The 25581-nt window shown below is 44.1% G+C and overlaps 2 protein-coding genes across 3 annotated transcripts in view; one reads left to right on the forward strand and one right to left on the reverse strand.

Moving 5' to 3' along the window:
* LCT (lactase) lies at positions 1-19874 on the forward strand (the record flags this gene model as incomplete). The annotated part of the gene is made up of 17 exons (XM_082763328.1): positions 1-664; positions 1792-1871; positions 3180-3263; positions 4554-4656; positions 4999-5074; positions 5444-6131; positions 6388-7033; positions 7917-9476; positions 9780-10048; positions 10509-10799; positions 12095-12293; positions 12520-12722; positions 13062-13171; positions 14779-14913; positions 15882-16105; positions 17478-17714; positions 18422-19874. The coding sequence occupies 17 exons, from the start codon at positions 1-3 to the stop codon at positions 18631-18633; spliced, it is 5781 nt and encodes a 1926-aa protein (XP_082619454.1). The 3' UTR covers positions 18634-19874.
* Positions 19612-25581, reverse strand: part of UBXN4 (UBX domain protein 4) — an 11968-nt gene continuing 5998 nt past the window's right edge. Inside the window, exons 6-13 of one of the 2 annotated variants that reach the window (XM_082763327.1) lie at positions 25087-25189; positions 23667-23721; positions 23355-23519; positions 22443-22570; positions 21893-21995; positions 21414-21545; positions 20896-20966; positions 19612-20237 (exon numbers count right to left, since the gene is read on the reverse strand). In XM_082763327.1, the coding sequence (XP_082619453.1) occupies positions 20099-20237; positions 20896-20966; positions 21414-21545; positions 21893-21995; positions 22443-22570; positions 23355-23519; positions 23667-23721; positions 25087-25189 (896 nt within the window). In that variant the 3' untranslated portion in view covers positions 19612-20098. Of the gene's footprint in view, positions 20238-20895; positions 21105-21413; positions 21546-21892; positions 21996-22442; positions 22571-23354; positions 23520-23666; positions 23722-25086; positions 25190-25581 lie in introns of both variants that reach the window. The other variant, XM_082763326.1, reaches the window with a different exon arrangement.

Genomic DNA, 25581 nt, shown 5'->3' on the forward strand with positions numbered 1-25581 from the left:
ATGGAGCTGGTTTATAGGATAGTTGTCTTTTTCATGTTAGCCTGTCCCACCTTTGGGATCAATGGGGAGTTAGCTCAGATCTCTGTGGCCATTGCTGGACCTCTACCCAGGGAGTTTATACATAGACTCCAGCTGCAAAACCACATCCTAACCAAAGAAGCTCCAGGCTCTGCTGTGGCTGAAGCCAGCGATTACCCTTGCCAACAAGATCCTGCGACTTCCGAGCTGCCCCAGTACTTTTCCCACCTTCATGAGGTTGGGGTGACGCATTACAAAATCTTTTTGCCGTGGGAGCGCATTCTTCCCAAGGGGGATGCCAGAAAGCCAGACGAAGCTCAAGTGCAGTGCTACCAGCAGCTGCTTAAGACGCTGGTTGCTGCAAACCTCAGGCCGGTGGTAGTTCTGCATCACAAGCACATCCCTGGCAATGTGGCCGCACAGGCTGCAGGCAACAAAACCAACGCTTTTGCTGACCTTTTTGTGGACTATGCAGAGTTTAGTTTCAATGTTTTTGGGGATCTGGTTGATGTGTGGCTCACTTTCAGTGACCTGCCAGAGGTCTTGAAAAGCCTGCCTTACGATGAGCCCCAGCTCTGTGTCCAGGCCCTGGCTGCTGCTCATCAGAGAGCTTATAGTGTCTACCACGAGAAATACTCACTGGCAGGTAAGAATAGGCAGAGGGATTTTTGTGTATGACCTTTTCACAAAATAGTTTGTAATGAGATTAAATGGCAACTGCTACATGTAACCTCTGAATGTGCTGTCAGTGCTCTCAGAATTGCATAGGAATACTTGAGTAACAGGTTCCTTCAAATACCTTATTTTGATATTTTTTTATGATTACTGGTAATTCCATTTTACTTGATAGCCAAAGTAGTTGTGGGGAATGTAGGCATGTATCTCTGTGTGTGTATTTATATATAATTTCTCATTTAAGTGAAATGAAGTGTGTCAAATAAACCAACAAGAAACCAGATAGTTACTTTTAACCTAAAAGGAAAATGAAATATCCTGTTTTTCTTTTTTTTTTTTTAATTAACGTGTGTGTATGTTAACAAAGCTCTAACGATCAAGCTATTTTGTAGATGGTAGTAGCTTCAGAACACAGGCCTCATAGAATAGTTTGGGTTGGAAAGGACCTTCAAGCTCATTCAGTTCCAGCCCCCCTGCCCTGGGCAGGGACACTTCCCACCAGCCCAGGTTGCCCCAAGCCTCATCCAGCCTGGCCTTGGGCACTGCCAGGGATGGGGCAGCCATGCCTATTGGGGCAGCCTGTGCCAGGGCCATGTTCTACTGTCAGTTTGCAGGTTTTGTATTCACGTGCTTTCCTTGTATTTTGTGGGGTTTTGTTCGTTTGTTTTGGGGCTGTCTCTGTTCCTGTCTTTTTTTTTCTCCGTGGTCCAGCACAGAATGGGTATTTAAAAATAAACCACCATAGAAAAACCACAAAGGCATGAGAATTATTATTATTATTATCCATGGAGTGGAATGGTTCCTGTTGGATGGCTGTATTCAGATCTTATTCAGATCCTGCAAATAACATTGTTATTGCTCCTCATGAACATCTTAAAGATTCACTGAAAAAGATTCTTTGGGCTCTGCCTTTGAATTTTTACCTTCTGCAACTCTCTATTGATAAAATAATGGATGTTCTGAAATCAGCTACCTAGGGCACTGACTGATAATCCACAAATTCAAAAAGTTCCAACTAATTTTAAAGTAACTACAGCAACCCAAAATTCTTCATCTGTACTTAATACACTACTAATAGCTTGTCTCCTTTTCTTCAAGGTGGAAAGCTGTCCATTGCTTTAGGAATGGATCGTGGCTTGGATAGTGCTTCATCAGAGCTGCTTTCAGTTTCTCTTCAGGTAACACCTTAATGGAATGATTTCCAAAATTATTTCCATTTTATTTCATTTCACTTGATTTTTATGCATAAGATCAAGTGGCCTATTGCAAGTTAAATACAATTTCAGCAAACTGACCAATAGGGTAAAATCTATTTTTTTTTGATCAGTTCAATCATGAAGCTTTTTTGTAGAAGCTTTGAAGTACTCTTAAAATACTTCAGCCACATGTTGAAATATTTTAAAAAATACTTCAACATCCCTTCTTGGCTAGAGAGCAGTGATTAAAATATATGGAGACATATTTCATAATTGGCAATTTTAGCAACATACATGCTTAAATAGCGTATACCCATTGCTCTTTTATTGACAAGTCTACTTAATGCTCAACCGATTAAAAAAAAAAAACTTATTTTTTTCGGTATCTTTTTAAAAATAGTAGTTAATATGTTAAAGCACAGCCTGAGCTCTGCTACAAGTGGTCTTGTTGTACAGGGGTAGCACAATATGAGGAAAACCTATTTTCTACAAAGGTGATGACATCCTTTGTATAAAGACCAAACCCTCTATCAGTACTTCTTTTCACCTAGATAACGTTGATGCGGGATGCAGTGAACAAATGCCAGTGCAGGTTTTTGGCTTATATTCACAGTCCTTCAAAATTCAATGATAGGATAAGTGGTGACGCAGGCATGACATTTCAGCGATATAAGCAAGGTGTGGTTTGTATGGGGAGGAAAGAAGTACTAAATGAGCTGACTAAACTGGAAAAAAAAAAAAAAAAAACAAAAAAAAAAACCAACAAAAACAACCTTGGACTGAAAAATAAACTGGAAGCTTATCAATTTTTTATGCCTACTTCAGCAGCCAGTTTAATAAAAGAATACTATCTATTCCCTTGAATATAATGACCTTTAGTGGAGTAACATTGGTAGTGTGCAACGGTTAAAGATTTCTGAAGTGAACTTCCTGCAGAGGATTATTGATAAAGCCTCCCTGAACTACATGCTGATAAAGGTTTCTCTGCCTGGTTAGTCTCTGAGTAACCGATCTTACTAATTTAAAGAATCAGTTGTAAATCAGGAATATTAAATGCACAAAATGTTCTTACAACTTCATTTAATTCTTCAAAATTTAGTATTGTTGTTTAGGACAGACATCTCTCCATACACCACCCAGTTTGTACTCATTGTATTGTCCCACATAGCTGTGTGGCTTCTTACTTCAGCAATGTACCTGTATCTAACATTTAACAACTTTATATTTTGAACAGAATACCTGCAAAAAAATAAATCTCCAGGATGATTCTCTTCCTTTTCTTGTTTCCAGGATTCGGTAGACTTTCTATCTCTCAACCTTCAGTACAGTTGTGGAAAAGAAACAGATTTCTACATGCAAATGAGTGAATTCCAGGTACCATTATGAACAGTGTGCAAATGAGCATTTCACTTCATGGCTACCTTGGGGAATTGAAGTTCTAGTAATAGAGCAGAACAGATAGAACAAATCCATCGCTGTTCTTAGAATTCTGCTGAACCTCATAGACCATCTATAACACGTTATTTTGCAAAGAGATCAGGTACAGGACTTCAAACTGTATTCAAAGTAATTGACAATTAATTTACTGTCTTAAATCCTTCAGCATCGAGGTGTATGTAGTCCATGTGTCTGCACAAATGAGCACGGAGATTATATGCCACGCCTCAGGATCATGCAGCGTAGGTAATAGCAGCCTGAAAAGGAGTATGCCAGGCTCTACCTTAACTCTCTTTGCTTCATGTACTTGCGGCAAGTCACTTATTCCCTGCCAGAAGTGTGCTGCAAGAAGAGGAGACTCCCCACAGAGCATCTCTGGAACGCTTGTGTTTCTTGATTCATGTCTAAACAGTTCTGATTGCTGTGAGAGCTCAGGCAGCAGCTACACTAGGAAACAGCTGCATACAGCTCACTGTAACTTCCCCGTTGTTTTTCTGACTTAAAGACAGGTGTTCAAAAGTGTTGGCCATGTTTTTGGTCAGCGATCATTATTGATGCATTAGTAACTGAACAGGTATAATTCTTTTGTCCAGGACTGGAAAACCTCTTATCACATTCTAAAGATATGATATATGATTTGGCTAATACCTTTACACAAAAAGATCTTATTTTATTCTAGCACTGGTTCTGCAACTATAATACCAAAACTCACAAGTCCTCATCAGTAAAGGCAATGCTAGAAACATTAATTAGGACAAATTTGTGAAAGGATTAGATCACATAGCAGCAATAATGGCAGTGATGTTATAGGCTAGTACCTGATATTATACATCTGAGTGTGAATTGCATTCTTAAAATACATAAGAAAGTCACGCAGCACCTGATGAGCAGAATAAGGAGCTATTTGACTCATTAGCTCTAGGGTTGCATGCTGGAGTGGTTCAAACATTTACAGCAAGATACTACTTCGGAGCTTTTCAAAGGGAGGTCAAACTAAAAGTGTCTGGGGTTTATGCTTTGATTTGCATTGGGCTTTTTTGGATCAAAGTGGGGGATGGTATTTAATGCTTACTCTGTTTTATGAATTCTGAAGAACGTTATTGCTAATTTTCAGACTTCTAGATGTTTCCTGTTCTGTGTTAAAAGAACAGATGCCAAGAACAGGGTTTTACTAGCTGGCCATTGTTTATTTTCATACAGTTCTTTGTTTTAATTTTGTTTTTGCAGAATCTCTGGAAGGACATAGAGATCTTGATTTTCACTCTAAAATTCCTTGACTGTGGTTCCCTGGAAGAGAATCCATTCATACGAGTAGCTGCCATCGTCACAGGTGAGTGACCTGTTTCAAGGAGTGGTAGAGTTTTGTATTTAGGCTCTGAATGGGAAACTATAGAATTGTCCTGTCCAGACCGCTGCTATTAGACAAAATAATTTTATAGCTTCTTTCATAACCCTCTTGGAATATAAAAATATATATCTAAAGCATATAAAAAGTATAAAAATGTAAATCTAACATACTGGATTTGAGAAAAAGAGCTATTATTACTTATTTAAAAACAAACAAAACACAAATATACTCTTATTTCAAAAGGTGTAACTGTATGTTCAAGTGGTGTCACGCAGTCTGTCATCTCATTTGTGACTAAGCCCATCGCTTATTGTGTGTTTTCAGCTCTTAATAAAGAAAAACCACGTACAATTGGGTATGATGTGAATGAACTATTGGACTTCTCATCTCGTGTTTTAAGGTACAGTTTTTCTCCCTTAAATCAGATACTGTAATAAAGAGGTGTCCTCTAGGAACAAATACGTTAGGCAGATATATGACAGTTTTAGTGGTAAAATCTGCTGATAGTTGCTGAAAGGACTTGAAAGGAATTAAGTACATAAAATAACATCTGTCCTAGGAGAGAAGCTCATCATGCCCCCAGAGATGCCTTCATCTGCCAGATGAAGGGTGGCAGGAGATTGGATTGATCAGATTACAAAAGGACTGTACCTTAAGTGGCAAATAAGCTGAGTGGGAAGTAAACAACTCTTTTATCCTCCTTATTTGCAAGTTCTTTGGCACTGGCATCTACCTTGGAGATTGTAATTCCTTTTTATTCTGTTTTCAGCAAAGCCAGTACTCTACAGGAGAGCCCAGAAGCAGTTCTCACCCCTCGCTCCTCCTATCAAACAGTTTGGGAAATGTTTGCTAGCCAATCTGAATTGGAGAGGGATTCTTTTCTGCAAGGTGTTTTCCCGAGCGGTTTCCTCTGGGGCACCTCCACGGGTGCCTTTAATATTGAAGGAGCTTGGGCAGAGGATGGGAAAGGAGAGAGCATCTGGGATCGGTTTGGGCACGAAGGCCATGTCTACATGAACCAGACAACAGACGTGGCGTGTGACAGCTACTATAAAACCAGCTATGATGTTTACTTGCTGAGGGGTCTTCATCCCCAGCTGTACAAATTTTCTATATCCTGGCCTAGAATTTTCCCCACTGGCACCAATGAGACCATCAGCTCCAAGGGCGTGGATTATTACAGCCAGTTAATTGACAGGTTGCTGGATGCTAACATTGAGCCCATGGTGACTCTGTTCCACTGGGACCTCCCGCAAGCTCTCCAGGTTCTTGGTGGCTGGCAGAATGACAGCATCATAGATGCTTTTGTGGACTACGCAGACTTCTGCTTTGCCACTTTTGGGGATCGGGTCAAGCTCTGGATTACTTTCCACGAGCCTTGGGTTATCAGCTATGCTGGCTACGGCACCGGCGAGCATCCTCCAGGAATCGCTGACCCAGGAGTTGCATCTTACAAGGTAGGGATGCAGGAATCCTGCAGCTGCCATTCTTGTGTTGTTCTCTGATGATTCTGTACTTTTAACTATGTGCAAGCCTAATGAGGCCTCTGAGACAGTTATCTGCCTGTTGGATTTGTGATACTCCACAGAAAATGGGGTAGTTCATGGATATTAGCTTTTATTTTCCATTCTGAAATCAGCCAGATTCTTACACTTAATCCAAACACCACAAAGCAGTGTGACAAACAGCCATCCCTCTGCTCTCTGCCCCCAGGTGGCTCACACAATTCTCAAGGCTCACGCCAAGGTCTGGCACCTGTACAACGACAGGTACCGTTCTCAGCAACAGGGAAAGGTGGGGCTGGTGCTGAACTCAGATTGGGCTGAACCCAAGACTCCAACCAGCTCCGAGGACGTGAGTGCATCGGAGCGGTACCTGCAGTTCATGCTCGGCTGGTTTGCTCACCCCATATTTGTTAACGGTGATTACCCAGACATCCTGAAGGCTCAGATCCAGCAGGTAAACCAGCAGTGCTCCACGACAGTTGCACAGCTGCCTGTGTTTACAGAGGAGGAGAAAGCCTGGGTGAATGGGACCGCAGACTTTTTTGGGCTTTCCCATTACACCTCCCACCTGGTTAGTGCCGTGACTAACGGGACCTGCGCACCAGGCTACGAGAGCATCGGGAACTTCTCCTTGCATGTGGATCCTGCGTGGCCAAAGACTGCCTCTGCTTGGATCCACGTGGTCCCCTGGGGATTAAGAAGGTTGCTGAAGTTTGTGTCCCAGGAATACACTGGGACAAAGATCCCAATTTACATAGCAGGAAACGGTGTGCCTACAGAGCCCGTTGGGGATCATATTAACGACACTCTGCGAGTGGATTATTTCCGCCGGTACATCAATGAGGCTCTGAAAGGTACAGATTTGGTTTTGTTTTTTTTAATTTTAAGTAAAGGCAACTGGTTAATCTATCTCTTCTGCCATGATTAACTTTAAAACATCACCATTTGTGTGGGGCTATGGAACTCCCCATTCTGTTTAGGTCATGCAACAGGTCTTTCATACATGCAGACAAATACAGCCTGGATCCTAAAGCCATTCTCTGTGAGAACAATGTTTGTTATTTCAGCTCTCCTGAAGATAACCTGACTGCAGGCAGGCCCTTACCTACAGAGATCTCAGATCAGGACTGAATGAAGTCTTCACTGACAAGGCAGATAAAACTGACAGCGTCCAGCACCACTGAGGGTTAGAATTTTTAGGGAGATGTTTGGGTCTCAAATATTTTGAGTAAAGTTCAAGGTACGGCTGTATCTTTGCAAACTGTATCCAACTGATGCAAAAAATAATGGTTGTGACTGAAGTTCTGGACAACTATAGATCTGAGACTTCAAATAGAGATTTTACTGGTCCTCTCTTCAGATACACAAATCAATACCATCAGAAAACTTTATTAAATATGTTGTATTAAGTATGTTGGTGATCAGTATAGAGCTTTTGATCTTCTTTACCTAGTTCCCAACAGACTGATAGAAGAGCTACAAGGGGCACAAGTGTGCTGTACTCAAATATTTCTCTTCTGATGCATTTTAATCACTCAGCTTTTGACCAGCTCCTATGGCAGTGCTGACTGCTCTTCTTGCCAGGTGCTCTAATTGTTTTGTTTTGTTTTCCATGGAAGTCCATTCCCAAATGTTTGGCTATCGCCCCGTTACCCTCTGCTGTAGTGCTTGTGTTAGGCGATGATGTGTTCAGAAAATGTCCCATTGACTAACAATCTTGTGCTGTTTCTGTGGCAGCGGTGAAACTAGACACGGTTGACGTCCAGTCATACATTGCTCGATCACTGATTGATGGTTTTGAAGGCCCGGTGGGGTACAGCCAAAAATTCGGGCTACATCATGTGAATTTTGAAGACAGCAACAGACCAAGGACTCCCAAGGCATCCGCTTATTTCTATGCCAGCGTTATTGAAAAGAATGGTTTCCCACCCCAAGTCTCAAACAGACTCCCTGCGCCGGGGATGTTTGACCTACCCATGCCGTCAAAGTTGCCAAATTTACCAGCATCAGAAGTACCCTCCAAGTCCAAGGTTGTCTGGCAGAAGTTTTCATCTCAAACAGAGTTTGAAAGGGACATGTACTTTTATGGGACGTTCCCGGAGGACTTTTTGTGGGGCGTGTCTTCTTCTGCGTACCAGATAGAGGGAGGCTGGGATGCTGATGGCAAAGGGCCCAGCATCTGGGATAACTTCACCCATGTGCCAGGGAATATAGTTAACAACGACACTGGCGATGTAGCTTGTGATAGCTACAACAAGCTGGAGGAAGATATTTATCTGCTGAGAGCCTTAGGGGTAAAGAACTACCGTTTCTCTCTGTCCTGGCCTCGAATTTTCCCCACTGGAAGGAACGACTCAATAAATGGACATGGAGTTGACTACTACAACCGCCTCATTGACGGGCTGGTGTCAAACAACATCACCCCAATCGTCACCCTCTACCACTGGGACCTGCCCCAGGCTCTCCAGGACATCGGTGGCTGGGAGAGCACTTTGCTGATCGAACTCTTTGATAGTTTTGCAGACTTCTGTTTCCAGACCTTTGGGGACAGAGTGAAGTTCTGGATCACATTCAACGAACCCCAAGTCATTGCATGGATTGGCTATGGCCTGGGGGCGTTCCCACCCAGCGTCAAAGACCCCGGGAGCACTCCCTACAAGGTGGGACACATCTTGCTGAAAGCTCACGCCAGGGTGTACCACACGTACGACGACAAATACAGAGCAAGCCAGGGAGGGGTCATTTCTCTGTGTCCCAACATCGACTGGGCCGAGCCGAAGACACCGAGTGACCCCAGGGACCTGGAAGCTGCAGACAGGTACTTGCAGTTCCTGGTGGGGTGGTTTGCCCACCCGATCTTCAAAAACGGGGACTACCCTGAGGTCATGAAGTGGAAAGTTGGGAACAGGAGCGAGTTGCAGAACCTGCCATCATCCCGCCTACCCGTTTTCACAGCTGAGGAGCGTGACTACATCCGGGGCACAGCAGATGTCTTCTACTTCAACACCTACACTTCCAAAATCGTAACCCATACAACGACCCCTCTGAAGCCCTACTCTTACGAGCACGACCAGGAAGTTTCGACAAGTATTGACAGCTCCTGGCCTTCCTCAGCAATTTCTGAACATAAGGCTGTGGCCTGGGGGCTGAGGAGGATGCTGAACTGGATCAAGGAGGAGTATGGCAATCCCCCGATATACATCATTGAGAACGGGGTGGGGATAAATAGCAGCTCGGATGTTGATGACCACACCAGGATCCTTTACCACAAAACATACATTGATGAAGCTTTAAAAGGTACAAACCTTTGCTTTTGTTCTCTGTCTGGTGACTCCTTTAGATTCTCTGACAGGTGTTTTTTAAAAGCAGCTGTTAGCAGTCTTTGAACATCCTGAATGCAACATAAATGGTGATTTTCTATGCTCTCCTTTGCATGGCCATTCGTATCCTCTGACTGTGAGGTCTTTCATGATTTTTCTGGTCTAGTGCCATTCAGCTTTGTGAAGCTGGCAGTGTGTGTGTGTTTGCAAGTGACTTCCTTGTGGTTCCTTCAATGCGCGATGTATCACTGATGCTCTTCCGTTGCTTCTGGTCTTTCAGCTTACAAGCTGGACGGTGTTAATCTGCGAGGATACAACGCTTGGTCTCTTATGGATAACTTCGAGTGGTTGAATGGCTATGATTCAAGATTTGGGCTGCACCAGGTCGATTTTGATGATCCCAACAGGCCAAGAACCCCAAAGCGCTCAGCTGTGTACTACGCAGAAATCATCCACAATAACGGCATCCCGCTGCCCAAGGAGGATGAGTTTCTCTACGGGGAGTTTCCAAAGAACTTCTGGTGGAGCGTAGCGACAGCAGCGTACCAGGTTAGGAAATGAGGGCTGACTCTTGGGGTACCGGTGGCCGTTAATTCATTTTGGATGACACACCCACAGCTTCTGTAACATTAGGTTCTACGGTAATTGGGGGTTGCTGTAAAAACTGCCTGACTTATCTCCAAGTTCTTCCCTTCTAACGGCGTGGTTATACCGCGGGAATTGAGACAGCAGCACGGGCTTCACAGGAACCAGCAAACACCGAGCAGCAGGTTGAACTGCCACAACACCTCCCCTGTGACACTGCACTTTGGTAAAACTTCTGTGCTGTGAGGCCCAAGAGCTCTTACTAGTTTGGTGCAGCCAACATTACTGCTTCAAGGCTTAAGCTGATAAGTCAACAGATCATGTGGTGCCACAAAGGCCAAAAGGCTGAATTCTTTGCTGGGCCAAGATGTAAATCTGGGGTTGTTAATGGTTTCTCCCTTCCCTCCTCCATCTTCAATTACAGATTGAGGGAGCATGGAGAGCAGACGGGAAAGGACTTAGCATTTGGGACCAGTTTTCTCACACTCCCTTGAAAATCAGCAATAACGACAACGGGGACGTGGCTTGTGACAGCTACCACAAGATCGAGGAGGACGTGGAAATGCTGAAAAACCTCAAGGTGTCTCACTACCGCTTTTCCATCTCCTGGTCCCGTGTTCTCCCAGACGGAACCACCAGCTACGTCAACGAAGCGGGACTGAACTACTACGAAAGGCTGATTGACGCACTTCTGGCAGCCAACATAATGCCCCAGGTAACTGTGAACGTGGAAATCCAGGAGTGCAGGAGCTGAGAATTATCCTGATGCTGAAAGATGAGATGCCGACTCTGAGATTTCTCTGGTTTATCCCTGTCATCTGATCCCTATGTGGGAAACCCTCACTCCTTACAAACTTCCCAGGCTGTTCAAGACCCGTTAAGACCCATTGATGTGTAGGCCAGTAGCAGAACCCAAGTCTGGCACTCAGAGCACGTGTGTGTGTTTAAGTCTACTCCCTCCTTCACAGAGAATTTTTTTTTCATTGTGTGCCGGGAGGAAACATGTTTTTTGAACAGGTAAATGTGCTAGGAATTTAGGGATACATTCACAATTACTACCTAGGAGATCACAGTAGCCTTCCTGCTGGCTGTTCCCAAACACCCTGCTGTTTCCCAAGTCCCACCAACCTGTTGCCTCCCCACTGCTGGCTGGGTCCCCCCAAACCACCCTAGAAAAGGTGCTCGTCTGGGGAGGGCGAGGCAAGGAGGTTGTTCTGTGCTTCTGACACTGTGCAGCTTCTCAGCAGCCCACCCAAGTTTTCTCAGAGCTTTTTTCTTGCAGTGGACTTGCAGAATTGGGAGGGCTTTGGCCTTTCTTATTTCCTAAAAGCCCAAGCGGTGCTTTTATATGCCTTCTGTACTGCTGGCCCTTGTTCCCACTTGCTAGGCACTTGCTTTTTGAGTTATAGCCCATTAAGAAACTCCTTGCTTAGCCCAGAAGGCTTTCTGTCAGCTTGGACTCTGGTCCTAAGTTAGAGTGTTTGGGTTCCTTGCTGGGAGTGCTTTGGTTAATATGTCACTGACACATTTGTCACATATTTGGTTAATATGTCAATAAGTTGTAGGATTAGTGTCACTGAAATGGAACAGTCCCTCCTAATGGGAATTTTTTTACAGAGATTAATGAATTTTATAGGAATTTGGTATTTAACACGGTTCGGATGTGTTCTTGGGAGAAGAATAAGTTATACAAAGTGTATAGTTATAAATTAATTCTAAAGTTATAAATAAATTATAAAGTTATAAATAAGCTACAAAAATGTACCTATTTACAGGTGGGATGAGCAAGCGTAAGAGATAATTACAGATGTTCTTGTTGTGCAGAACTGTTTTACTCATTTATTCATGGTTTTGCCAAGTTCCTACTCTATTGAAACGCAGAAGAAAACAGCCTTTTTCTAGCTGCAGATCCCAGCAGGGTTTATGCTTGGAAATGAGGCTGGTTTGTTGTCCCTATCCCTGAAAGGAAGGAATGACTGGCTGAGCCCTTTCTCTGCTCGCTCCCCGCAGGTGACCATCTACCACTGGGACCTCCCGCAGGCGCTGCAGAACGTCGGCGGCTGGGAGAACGATACCATAGTTCAGAGGTTTAAGGAATACGCCGAGCTGCTTTTCCAGAGGCTGGGAGATAAGGTGAAGTTCTGGATCACCCTCAATGAACCCTACAACACGGCGTATCTCGGCTATGGCTTCGGGACAGCTGCTCCAGGTGAGGCTGCTGAGCACGGTTTCAAAGCTTTGTTGAGGCAGTATCTCAGCCCTGGGCTGGGCCTCAGGGCCCCAGGTGCTGCACATTGCATTTAATAGCAGGCAGCTGGTTTATTTCTCTCAGAGGAGGGCAGCTCTGGGTGTCTTGGATGTGTTTACCTGGGAGGAAGCAAAAGGGGAAGCTGGGGATGGCTGCTCCAGCACCTGAGCTGTCGCTGTCTCTGCAGGAATCTCCGTTAGGCCGGGGCGAGCCCCTTACATAGTGGGGCACAACCTGATAAAGGCCCACGCAGAAGCCTGGCACCTGTACAACGAGACGTACCGGCCCAAACAGGGAGGATTGATCTCCATCACCATCAACTCGGACTGGGCAGAGCCGAGGAACCCCCACAAACAGGAGGACTGGGATGCTGCCAGACGCTACCTGCAGGTAGGAGGCACGCAGGCAGCCGCAGCTCTCCTGACTGCTCGCAGAGTGTTTGGGTTGGCATCTGGAGCTGCCCAGAGCCCAGGCTGGCATCTCAGATACATTTCCCTGCTTCTCTAATACACCACCTTCTTCTGGCAGCTGGTTGAGAATGCAGTGGAGCTGAGACAAAATATGACTGTGGTTCCAGCTTATTCAATTTGTTGTCGTTACATGGACATCCCTGCATATCTCTTTGTGCTTGTTCATTATAAATCTGGTACTACGTGTAAAGCAGCAAATGGAGAGGAATGCTGAAGTCCCTTGTTTTGATACCTAATTTAAGTTTATTTCCTGGGTTAGTTTCTCATAGGTTGGTTTGCTCACCCCATTTTCAAAAACGGTGATTACAACGAAGTGATGAAAACGAGGATTCGGGAGCGCAGCCTGGCTCAGGGTCTGAAGCAATCTCGGTAAGAGCACAGGCACACAGGTGCTCTCGTGTTCCCTGCTGTGCTGAAACCTGCTTTTTTGACGGTGCTGTTAAGTGGAAGGATTCTGGTGAAATGGTGCGGTAAAAATCTGTCCCCTCAACGGGAAAATATTGGGGGTATATTAGGTGTGGGGGTATTGCTGATCAGTCCTTTCTGATAAGACCCCTTGTTCTGAAATGAGGGAGGTGACAGAAGAGTTGGAGTGTGCTCTGCAGCAAAGGCAGGGCTCTTCAAGACTTAAATCTTGTTTTTAATGTGCCTAAAATATTTGAATTCTTGAGCATTTTTTTAAATGTTATTTCTTCTCTGGTGGTTGCTACCACAAATAAGAGCACAGTCACTGTGTGTTGCCTTATGAGTTGAAGTGCCCAAGTGTCTCTGTCTGGGGAAGAAGTCCTGTCCTCAGCCTAAGAGCGAACTCTCAAGCATCACTGAATTGCCAGGAGTGCACATTGAGCAGTGGTTGCCTGGGGACTGAATTCCCAAAAGATTTTTCTCTCTTTTCTGGCTAAAAGAGAACTGAAAACTCTCCCTTGCTCCAGGGCACCCTGGATGTTCCTGTTTCTTGCTCTCTCACCACAGCAGTGATCATGTAGAGCTGAGATCCCAAAGGTTTTCTGAGGCCTCCCTTTTGGAGGGAACCAAGTGCTTTGGGATTAACTAGCAGAGCTCCCCTGACCCGGGCTAGTTACCAGTTTCTTCTGGGTTTTCCTGTCTTCCTCCAAGAAGATCAGGGTGCAGCTCTCTGCTGCGCTTCTCATGTGCTCTGCATTTCTTCATGGCTGGGGGGCCTTGGCCACGTTGTTCCAGCTCCTTTCTGGGTGATCCAGCTGAATGTGGAGTAGGTCCCCAGGTCACCAGTACAGAAGTGCCTCCCACCTCATCTGATTTTCTCAGCTATTGAGCTTGTTTGTATTGTTTCTTTCCAGCACTGCTCTGACTCCTGCTGAAAGCCACTTTGTATCTTTACTTGAAAGCCTCTTGCCCCACGCAAATGCACTTATAAACACGTTAGCTACTTTCTTTCATCTTTCCTTTGGGCTTTTCAACATCTCGGTGTTACAGCCCACAAACTGCTTCAGTGAAGACAAACCCTGTGCCAGTTTAACCTTTCTGGGTCCCGGAATAAAACGATATAGGGACGAAGTCATGTCAGTGTTACAGGTGCTCTTAGGGAAAGTTTCTGACTTCTCTAACTCCAAAGTACTTCTGAGCTCAAGCACAGCAAGAGAAAACAGCAGGACTGGTAAAGAACAGCCTTGTCTTTAGTTCTGTTGCCTGCTCTAGAGCAGGTGTTACTGGGTTGTGGAGCCCCGTGGCTGTCAGCAGCTCTGTGCTGAGGTTGTGTTTCCGCCACTACCTTTTATTTGAGTGTGAACCATGCAGGGTTTCGTTTCCAGTCAGTGGAAGGTCCGCTCCTCTCCTGGGGAACTCTACATCAGGCAACATGAATTGCCTGAGTTCTAGCAACAGCTTCATTTAGTTAGCCACCAGGACCAAGGGAGGGGTAGAAACAAAAGAAGGGGAAATCCTGAAAAGAGCTGCATTTCTATGGGTTTATGCTTTTTCTCTGTTTTTTGTTGCAGACTTCCAGAATTCACTGAAAGTGAAAAGCAAAGAATTAAAGGCACATATGACTACTTCGGTCTAAATCACTACACTACGATTTTAGCATACAACTTTAATTATGCTACTGGGATCCTGTCATATGACTCTGACAGGTAAGATATAAATGTACGCTATTAGTCAAGTCAAATGTGCGTGCCTGGAGCCTGGGCCAACTAAGCAATATAAACTAACAGCACATAAAGCCATGAGAGATTTATTAGGCTCTTATAACCAATACTAGGGAAAATATCCCCAAACAATACCTGTGATGCTGTTATTTTCACAAAAGCCCCTTCTTTATGCCCCAAAATGAATGGTTAAAACAGAACAAGGAAAATTAGAGCATCTACTAAAAGGAAGGAATCAGCTCTTCTGAGTCTCCTCCCACCTGGTATCAGCTCTCAAGAGTATTTATTGTATTTCCTTCCCCCAGGCCGTAGTTTGAAGAGGGAGATTATCCTGGTTTGTGGGTACTACTGTATTTGCTGTTAAACAGTTGTTGGCTCTCTGCACATTAGTTTAGCTTAAATTTAAAGCCTAAGTAGCTAAATCACTTCTTAAATATATGTAAGTCAAGCTTTTTGACATGTTGATTTCTTTCCCAAGTTACAAAAGGTAAACTATAGGAGCTCATGAGTTCTTGTGCTGAGAATTAAGGTAATTGTGGGACCACTCATGAGGGTGAACATTGGCTGTTTTCTGAGGTATTTTCACAAAACCGTGTGGAATTGGGGTAACTTCCCCTTAGAGGATGCTGCCATCTGTCCTGCATTACTGCAGGGATGTGTGCTCAGTCACTGTGTTGTGGATCAGAGGTTGAAAGTAGGAATTGCTTTACATGACAAAGATGGGGCAGGCTCATGAGTTGGGCACACAGCACACCCTCAGTGACTGCCGATGAAGGCAGAATGTAGCTTTTAAAGTGAAGTATGAGGTGTTTTCTGGAGGTTTGTGAGCACCAGTAGCTCTTTACCTCCCCAGAGCTCTGTGCTCTTCCCACCCTGCCACAGTCACTTCTCAGGTGAGCAGTGACACGGGGCCAGGCACCAGGGACAGGACTGATCAGTGTCCTCCTCCACAGGGGCGTCGCTTCAGTAACCGACCGTGCCTGGCTGAACTCGGGGTCCTTCTGGCTCAAGGTGACGCCCTTTGGTTTCCGAAAGCTCCTGAGGTGGATAAAGGAAGAGTACGGTGACCTTCCCATTTATGTGACTGAAAATGGGGTATCAGAACGGGGAGACACAGATCTCAACGACACCTGGCGGATACATTACCATCGGAACTACATTAACGAAGCACTGAAAGGTAAGAGTGACTATTTAAAGCTGAGTAGCGGTATCTCCCAGCAAGCCTGGCATGTACAAAGCGAGCTGTACAGAGCTGAAAGGCCACTGGCAATGCGCTTGTCAACTACATGTACACGTGGGGTTAACTCTGGGTCTGCTGCTGCGAGCCTCTGGATGTGCCGAGACTTGTGCAGGGAAAGATGAAGTAGAGGCAGAGCAAACCATGGGGTTAGTAGAGTGGGATAAGGGCAGCTTCCTTGTACAGCTGCATCTGGCAAGAGAGGGTTCTTTGCTGCTGGTTCTATAAATAGCACCTTACTCAGAACAAACACACACAGGGACCTGGTTTCAGTTACAGCTGTGGTCAGTTTGGCTGTCCTGCCACAGGGGAGCTGACTGCCAGGTGTTCCCAACACACTTGTTTACTGCCTTTTAGCAGCAAGGGCCCCATGAACACTTGTTTGAACACCCACGGTGTGTTGAGAAGTTCTTCTCTCTGTACTTAGACCTTTGCGTACTGAAAGCTTTGATTTTGGGAGCAGAGAGGAGCAGTCTCCAGGGCTGACGGAGCTGCCCTGGTCAGTGGCTAGGTGTAACTTGGCTGTTGAACCACCTCAGAGCAGCACGTGTCAGAGGTGGGGACAGGGAGGTGGTGAGTCTCCCGAGGCTGGGTTGGCAGTAAATAGAATCACAGAATCACAGAATTTTCTAGGTTGGAAGAGACCTCAAGGTCATCGAGTCCAACCTCCAACCTAACGCTAACAGCCCTCCACTAAACCATATCCCTAAGCTCTACATCTAAGCGTCTTTTGAAGACTTCCAGGGATGGTGACTCCACCACTTCCCTGGGCAGCCTGTTCCAATGCCTCACAACCCTTTCAGTGAAGAAGTTCTTCCTAACATCTAACCTAAAACTCCCCTGGCTCAACTTAAGCCCATTCCCCCTCGTCCTGTCACCAGGCACGTGGGAGAACAGGCCAACCCCCACCTCGCTACAGCCTCCCTTGAGGTACCTAAAAAGAGCGATAAGGTCACCCCTGAGCCTCCTCTTCTCCAGGCTGAACAAGCCCAGCTCCCTCAGCAGCTCCTCGTAGGACTTGTTCTCCAGGCCCCTCAACAGCTTCGTCGCCCTTCTCTGCACCCGCTCAAGCACCTCGATGTCCTTCTTGTAGCGAGGGGCCCAAAACTGAACACAGTACTTGAGGTGCGGCCTCACCAGAGCTGAGTAGAGGGGGACGATCACCTCCCTAGCCCTGCTGGTCACGCTGTTAAATAGCTTCATTGCACCCAGCTGCATTTGTGTGTGGTGCCCTGTTCATAGCGCTGCAGGCTGAGGGGCAGCTCTGTGCTGCCTGCCTGCTCAGCCCCCTGCTGTGTGTGCTCCTGAGCAGCTGTTGTGCTGGACGGCGTCGACCTGCGAGGCTACACAGCCTGGACGCTAATGGACAACTTCGAGTGGGCCGTGGGCTTTGATGAGAAGTTTGGCTTCTACCACGTCAACTACACAGACCCCAGCCTGCCGCGGCTCCCCAAGGCCTCCGCCAGGTACTACTCGCAGATCATAAGCTGCAACGGGTTTCCAGATCCAGCGGCAGGCCCACATCCCTGTCTGGAACCGGAGCCTGAAGGTGAGTGATGCAGCAGAAATCATGCATCTGATGCTAAACCCAGACACCTTCTATAAGCTGTGGTCCTAAAAGACATCAGCTATTTTTACAATATTATTTTTAAGGGTTTTGGCAGCAAACTGCCTGATAGTCAGCCTCTGTTAGGACTAAAGGTAGCTGTGTGGAATTAGGTCACTTCTGTTTGCAAAGCCAGAATAACTTTAAAGGATGTTGTGGTAGCACCCAGCTATGTGCCTGTACTGAAAATACAAAGAGTTGGGCCATTCTACTCTTTTCTGATTCATAGGATGTTTCCCCAGTCACGCCCATCTAGTAGTCCTGCAGTTTTTTTTAAAAAACAATTTTGACTGCATTCTAAGAAGCATTGGGAATACTTCCATTGTTTGTGTTCTCTGGGTTAAGTATGTTAACTTGTCAGTTGGGGCTGTTCAGAGGTTCGTTTTTATTAGCCATTATTTTTATTAGCCATGACTGCCAAGGAACACTTGCCCCTCCTCTGGCCTCAAGAGCTCTCTCTTAACCCCGGGCTGTGCCTTTCCCCTGAGCTGGAATTGTGTCAGTCCCTGATCCCAAAGACCTACAGCTACAGCCAGAGCCCTGTCCAGCAGCACTGAGCCTCCTGCAGAGGAAGGAAGAAGCGATGCACATGTACATGAGTAAGTTCACAACGGGCTGGGTACTAATTCTTGTTGTCTTCCCCTGCACAGTGACCCCAACGGTCCCCACGGCAGTGGAACTGGCTGACAACGTGCACTTCCTGGGCTTGGACTTAACGTCACACAGTGCCGAAATCGCGCTGTATGTGCTTTTTGCTCTTTCTGGAGTTGGAGCACTGGGCCTGGCTCTTCTTGCTTATAAATATGGAACATTATCCAAAAAATCCCGTAAACAATCACCCATGGAACTCAGTAAAATGTGAAGTTCAATCGGATTAAATATGGGGAACGGACTGAAACAATGAAACCCTATCACATTGTATTCTACTGCAGCAGAAAGAAGGATAGAGCGCTTGTACTACTGCACCTTAATGAGGGGAAGGAAGCCTTAGAGATAGCGTCCCATCTTTTTGTTGTTCGTTAAAATATGAAGCAAAAAATGTTCTGTTAATTGACTTCTTGCCAGCTGTTACTGATTTGATTTCTTCACATCAGAACTAAAATAGCTTGTTCCTAGTCGTGCAAGAACTTTGAACCTGACCGTTCATCTGCTCGCCTTCATCATCTTCCCTGGTGTCCTGCTGGTCTGTTCAAGGCATCTGAGAGAATTCCCATGAAGCTCTACTGAACCTTAATGGTTCGAAGACAAGGTAGGGCTGGTAAAAACAGATGGAGGAGGATATTGTTCTCATAGACACTGTACAGCACGGGTTTTTCCATTCCTCTTTTTGAATTTTATCATAAATTATTAAAAAATGAAAATTGGCCTAGCCCTCTGCCTTCACATTTGTAGTGTGATACTTCACGGAAGCATCTTTAAATAGAAGGCCGAAGCAGCACAGAACACCTGTGATGTTTAGGGCCATACAAAAAATATAAATGCACAATTCCACAGAGGAAAGCTTTGTTCCCACTTCCAAAGTAAGTTTCCCCATTCTTCTATTACAGTCCCTCTTTCCTGCAATATTTCTATTTTATGCGAGAAAGAAGAAAGTACTTACTTTTCTCCCTGTGCCATCTCCTGGATGTAACAACTTTTCATACGCATTTGACCAGATTTCAACAGGAACAACTCCTGAGTAAGATCTTTTAAACTGCAACAAAAAGCTTGAAGGTCTTTTCCAACCTTTATGATTCTATGAAAAAGATTGCTCACTGTATTTTAAGTTTTAGTGCCTAAGCCTAGCTGTTTACTTGGTTGTGACTCAAGTACTTCAGAGGAATGTTACAAGAAATGACAGTTATGTTTTCTGGAAAATATTTTATTGAGTGCTTGGGGAATTAAAAACTACAAGGTTTTGCTTGCAGTTGCAGAAGCAAGAAAAAAGTTAAACATAAATTAGTTACCTGATTTGCTACTTATAGTGCTTCTGAAAACCTCATTTTAACCAGTCATTCCCCTCACAACCTTTATATTAATATATCTGACCCTTAAATTTATGTAGCAGAATATTTAAAGATTAAAAAGTGCCTTCCTAAGGGCAGTAGGGTATTGATTATGAAAGCTGATGTAGATTTTCAGTCTTAACTTGCCTTCTAAGCCTCAGCGCCACCCCCTTCATTTCTCTGACTTAGGCAAATTTATTCCATCCTCCCCTGCAGGAATAAGAATTAAGTAACTCACTTGGTGTGAAATAAGCCCCACTTGTCCAGAAGCTGTAGTTGACTTAGATCAATTAAGGAGAGAAAAAAAGAAAGCCAGACAGTAGTTACTGCAGTTACTCAAAACTACATTTGTTGTGTAGAATTTCCATTCCAAGTGTTGTTTTCATCTTCTCCGTCATCTTGAGTCCTCAGTCTATAGATTTTGCCTTCCTTTTTGAAGTCTTCCCCTCGCTTCTCCATGACTCGTTTCCTGACTGTTTGCCTAGGGTACAAACGACAGTGAAGTTTGACACTTTCCCCTAGTTACCGCATTGGCTTCTCTTGTGCAAGCAAGGCCTCCTCCTTCTCTTCTCCCCCAGAACAAGCTTCTTCAGCCCTTTGGTTCACAGGGAAGCTCTCCCCAGCTGAAAATGTGGCATTTAGGAGTCAGACAAACGGACTGAATCTGCTTTTCCTTGGAAAGGATGAGGTAATACATGGCTCCTTCACATGCAACAGCTGAGCTGCTCTGCTTGTGTTTTGTGTACAACCACACCGTAACAACATAAAAATGTTGAAAATCCAATCTCATCTTTCAAACAGCATTGGCTCAAGTGATGCCCACACCTGTAGCTACAGTTGAACTCCCTAGTCATAAATGACTGCAAGACAATGCTTTTTTCTGCTCTGTAGTTGGAAATCAAAGGAAACAGTAAGGCATTGGATTAATCACACACGTAAAAATCAAGATACCCTCATCAGGGCTGCAGTGCAGTTTACTAGCCACCAGTTTATCCTCCATCCATAGGAAGGATGGTAGCCAGAAAAGGCCAGGACAGAGCAGCAGTTGGAGGAGAACAGACATGCAGTTCTCCAACATAAGACAAAAATCTTTCTAACAAGTATTTTGAGAAATGGCCACCCAAAACAGTTTTGATTACCTGCTTTGCTCACTGTTGCTGGGCTTTGAAGGATTTGAATGGTCTTGCTGATGAGCGGTTCTCGCAGCAGACTGTGAGGGAGGTGGACTTGTAAACAGGAAATTGCTAATAAATCTCCAGACTGCTAAGAGGGGATAAAGTATTGTGCCCAAGAACTTCCACAGATCACCACCTGAAGCCTGAACAACCGAAGTAGCCGGTCTTCCCGCCTGGACGTGAACACAGAGCAAGCTTCTCAGGTATTAAAGCGCTACTCGTTTAGACAGAGTACTTCGTACCGAATTTAGAAGCTTTTCAGTAGATATGAGAAAAGAACCCCTTTGGTTACACATTAAACCTATCCATTTGGTTACACCACCTACCCATCTCAGAAAAAAGTCCTTTTTATAGTCTTGATTATGCAATCTTAGACAAAGGAACGACCAAAATTTTAACGGCTGACTAAAAGCAGCTAGACAGCAACAGTGTCACTGCTTGGGGGTAAGTGAGGAACAAACCAACCAAACCCCAGCACCTACCGGCAGCAGCACCACTGAAGCGCTGGGTACCAGCTCTAGCTCCAGTAATTTCTTTCCATAATCTTCTTTGGTAAATTCCCTTCTGGGAAACATTGTCGCCAGCGAAAAATTGCCATAAGCATTACCAACCGTCTGTGAAAATATGAATAAAACACTTTATTTCTAACTGCTCACTTCCCAACAATCATAAAGTTGCCAGTTGAGCACCCCTTGCTTTACTGACAAGGAGGTTTTTTTTTTTTTTTTTTTTTTTTTAATCAAAATGACAATGCTCTCCACCTGAAGAAACGGAGAATTTCTCATATCTTGCAGCTCACCAGTTACACAAAGGCAGCTGGTGGCAGCAGAAAAAGGTGCTAACCAAACCCGCTTCATACAAAGAAAAAGGCAAGCAGCTGGTGGCAATCCCACCACACTTACTGACTAGGTGCTGCTACACCACACTAATCAGCATGCATCAACATGAGACACTGACTTACCTGTGCAGCAAACTGCCTCGCCTCTTCCAGCCGTGCTTCGGAGGGGAACTGGTTAGTGAAGGAAGATCCATCTGGCAGGCGGAACTGAATCCTGGCTACCAGGCTGCGGGACATGCACCATGGTCAGTCAGCACTTACAGCCAGCCGCTCCTGGGGCTTTAGCTGGGCGGTATTCACAGGGGGGGAACAGTCATCCTACTTAGGGCAGCGTGTAGATGGCTTACAAATTTGGATCCTGCTTACGTATCACAATGCATCTCCTCTGCATTTTTATCAGAGTCCAAAACCATTTCAGAGAGGATGCTAACGGAGGTGAGCACCACCATCAGAAATGTTTAACCGATGCAAGTTATCAGAGAATGTAACATTCACGTAGATAGCTGTCAGTAACCATTGCAAGAGAAAGCTACTTTTCATGTCACTAAACATTCCAACCTAGCATCAAATAACAGATTAGGATATACTATCTAATTTCCTAAAGCTTATATAAACTTTTTTTAAAAACCTTTCCCCCAAAACATCCGCTTCTGCTTTCTCTCCAACAACTCACCTTCGTTCCTTTTGAGATGCTTCTTTTCTGGCCTCCAGCTCAGCCTGTTTAGCCTGAAGAGCTGCAGCTTTTGCAGCTTCTGCTTCTTCCTTGGATTTTGCAAAGCGAGCCGCTCTCTCAGCACGATCCTTTGGAAAGACCAAACAAAACTTCATTTTTACCATAAACCGTAGCTTAACTCTCACTAAAGCACAACCTGTACTGCAAACCCAACGGTACCGATACAAGTAGGAGAGACAGTCAGGCTGCAGAGCTGTGCTCACTGCCAAACTGCATGAGCCTGTCGTTAGCCGAGATGACACACGCTTTGCAATGAGTCACTTCATCCACGTAGTTAACAGATGGTCTTCCCATGGAAGTTTAACATTCCAGGGAAGAGAAAGTGAAAAAAATCTTACAAGTTGCAGTGCTGCGGTTTTCTAGGCCAAAACTTAGAAATGAGGTGGAATTTCAAATGTTGTAAAATGCTTGTATATATAGATGTTTGTGTGTAGATACAAATTTAAAACAAAAAATAACCCCCGCCATTTGGAAGCCAGCATTCCTTGGCATGCTCTGCAGTGAGGTACTCCCTGCGTTTCTGTTTCAGATCTCAGATAAATTGTGTATTTTTTTTTTAATATTTAATGATAATCCACCACTTGGCTCCAACAATGTAGAAGACAAGTTGGTATGCTCATTCTAATAGATATCATCATGAATATGAAAGCAGAAGCTTCATTTTGTACACAACAAGTGCTACTATAAAACCACAAATGCAGATTGTTATCACACAAGGCCACGGGATTCCAAACAGAAAAAAATGAAGATCTTTCAATGTTTCTCCTAACAAGAAAGTTTACTTTTTTAGTATGCTGTTGGCCCTTGCAAGAGAGAGAAGCAGCAAGCTACCCTTCAAAACACAAAATTTACCATTGCAATCTGTTGTCTTATACGCTCTCTAGCTGCCTTCTCTTCTGCCTTTTCTCTGTTCCTTTCCTCTAACATCCGTTTTGTCAATTCTTCTTCTTGCCGTCTTTTGTACTCTAGCATTTCTTTACCGGTTTTTCTCCGTTCGATTTCTTTCTTAATTTCTTTCTGCATAAAGAGCAGAGACAATAAAAACGGGACCACAAAATTTCCTTGGACAAGATTGAAACGTATTTTTTTTAACGGGAATTAAGCATTTATTCAAATACGGGTATCTAAATAAATACTGCAAGCACTTTTACATTTTTGTGTTACCTGTTCTTCTTCTTTCCTTTTCTCTTCTCGCCTTTCTTCAAGCTTTTTTGTTATCCTAAATTTACAAAGTGAAAAGTCTTAAAATCACAGTATCTACTGTTATTGTTATTTTTTTTCATTTTGATGATGCGTTTGCAAACACAGAAGAAGGAAACACATGAAAATGAACAGGAACAGGAACAGTAACACATTGCTAACCCCTAGTGTAAGGGGTAATGATCCATTAATGGATTAATGGATCCATGGATTAATGGATCCATGATCCATTAATGATCCATCCACATGTGGCTGTGCAGTCCATAAAACCATGAGGTTGGGATCCACCCCCTAGCTTCCAGTTTTTGAATGGTAGTTCTAACACATTCCTTCTATCATCTGCTCAGAAAATGAGTAATACCACATATTCTTACTGTTGAATCAACTTTTAGAACATACAATAAACAATACTATTTATGACCTGTGGTAAAAGAAACACCAACCAAGTCTCAATCTGTTCTTAACTATGTAACCTGTCAGGTTTCTTCTGCACATCACTTCCTAAACTGGAGAACAAATATTACATAGCACTCAGCTGTAATACAGATGCACGTGTGTCTCATTTCCCCAGAAAGATGCCTTAGAATGAGGACTGATTCCCAAAAACATACTGAGGTGCAACGTATTTCAAGTCTGGGAACAGATATGACCAAATAATACCAGCAGTCTGATAAAAGGAGAAACTTTTTTGTTTGTACAGTAGCTGTTGTTTTGTCATTTTAAAAGAAAATGGGAACTACCACAGAGTCTTCTCCTTTCTTCTGCCCAGAAGAAATGCTTTAGGTGTATGCAAATATGATACAATTCAAGATTAATACAGGTTTAAAAAAGGAATGACAGTACCTATATTAAAATACTGACTTTCTTATCAGTCTTGCCAGTGCATTTTCTGAGCTGTTGCAGGTAAAATTACACTTACTGTCCAACTCCTTTGGAATAACACGGAAATTAAGTATGAGGTTTTAAAAATAGGATGATTTATGCTACTAAAATGTATTTACTACATATGTGTTACTGGTTTTAGGTAGGATATTATAAACAGTATCCGTCTTACAGATACTTTCCGTTCAGTGTTTTAACTCCTTCAAAACAGTCTGAATTCAAGTTCTATCAAAATAATTGCAAAGTTGTATCAAAGTAGTGACAATAATAGTTTTTCCAGATCACCCTCTTCTTTCAGAGTACACAAGAAAATAATTTAAATGTTGGGTTTTGTATCAACCTTAATACTACATCAAACATCCAAACAAAAATAAGGCCACATAAATGCCTGCTGGATGACAGCAGAATCAGCACCTAAATCCTGTAATTGAGCCTGTCTGATCACAAAGTGCCTCCCGAGAAACAAATACAGTACACTGGAAGGCTACAAAAGAAGAGTTACCTTTCTACTTTGAGTGCAAGGTCATTCGCGGGCTGAGCACCACTCGCTTGTGCATCTGAAGACTGAGCAGCTTCCTGGCTTGCTTGACCTGAATTTGCTCCATCTTCAAGTGATTTACAAGAAGGTAACGCACAAGAGAAAAGGCATGCCTCTTAGCACAGAAGTATTATCAAACGCTCATTACTAGCCATAACTGGCAGCAGCTAGAACATCTCAAGAAGATAAGAAATTCTGCTGTTTAAACTCTTTGTGCCAATCCCCCCCTCTTGGTTCAGGTTACTAACCCAGAGAAACCTCTTTTACCAAATGTTATCGCAAGACAGCACACACAGGTTGTGTTGTATTATAAATGGGTAAACAGGGCACGCCTCACGTCTTACAACAGGAGAATGACAAGTCCTGTAAGAAGCATCTGCTATACTCAAGTTTTTCCTCAGCAAGTCCATTCTGTCTTTTACATAACATATAACAATGTAAGACAAGGAAAGCAATTTC

The sequence above is a fragment of the Aythya marila genome (assembly GCF_965140915.1).
Source record: "Aythya marila genome assembly, chromosome: 6".
NCBI lineage: Eukaryota > Metazoa > Chordata > Aves > Anseriformes > Anatidae > Aythya > Aythya marila.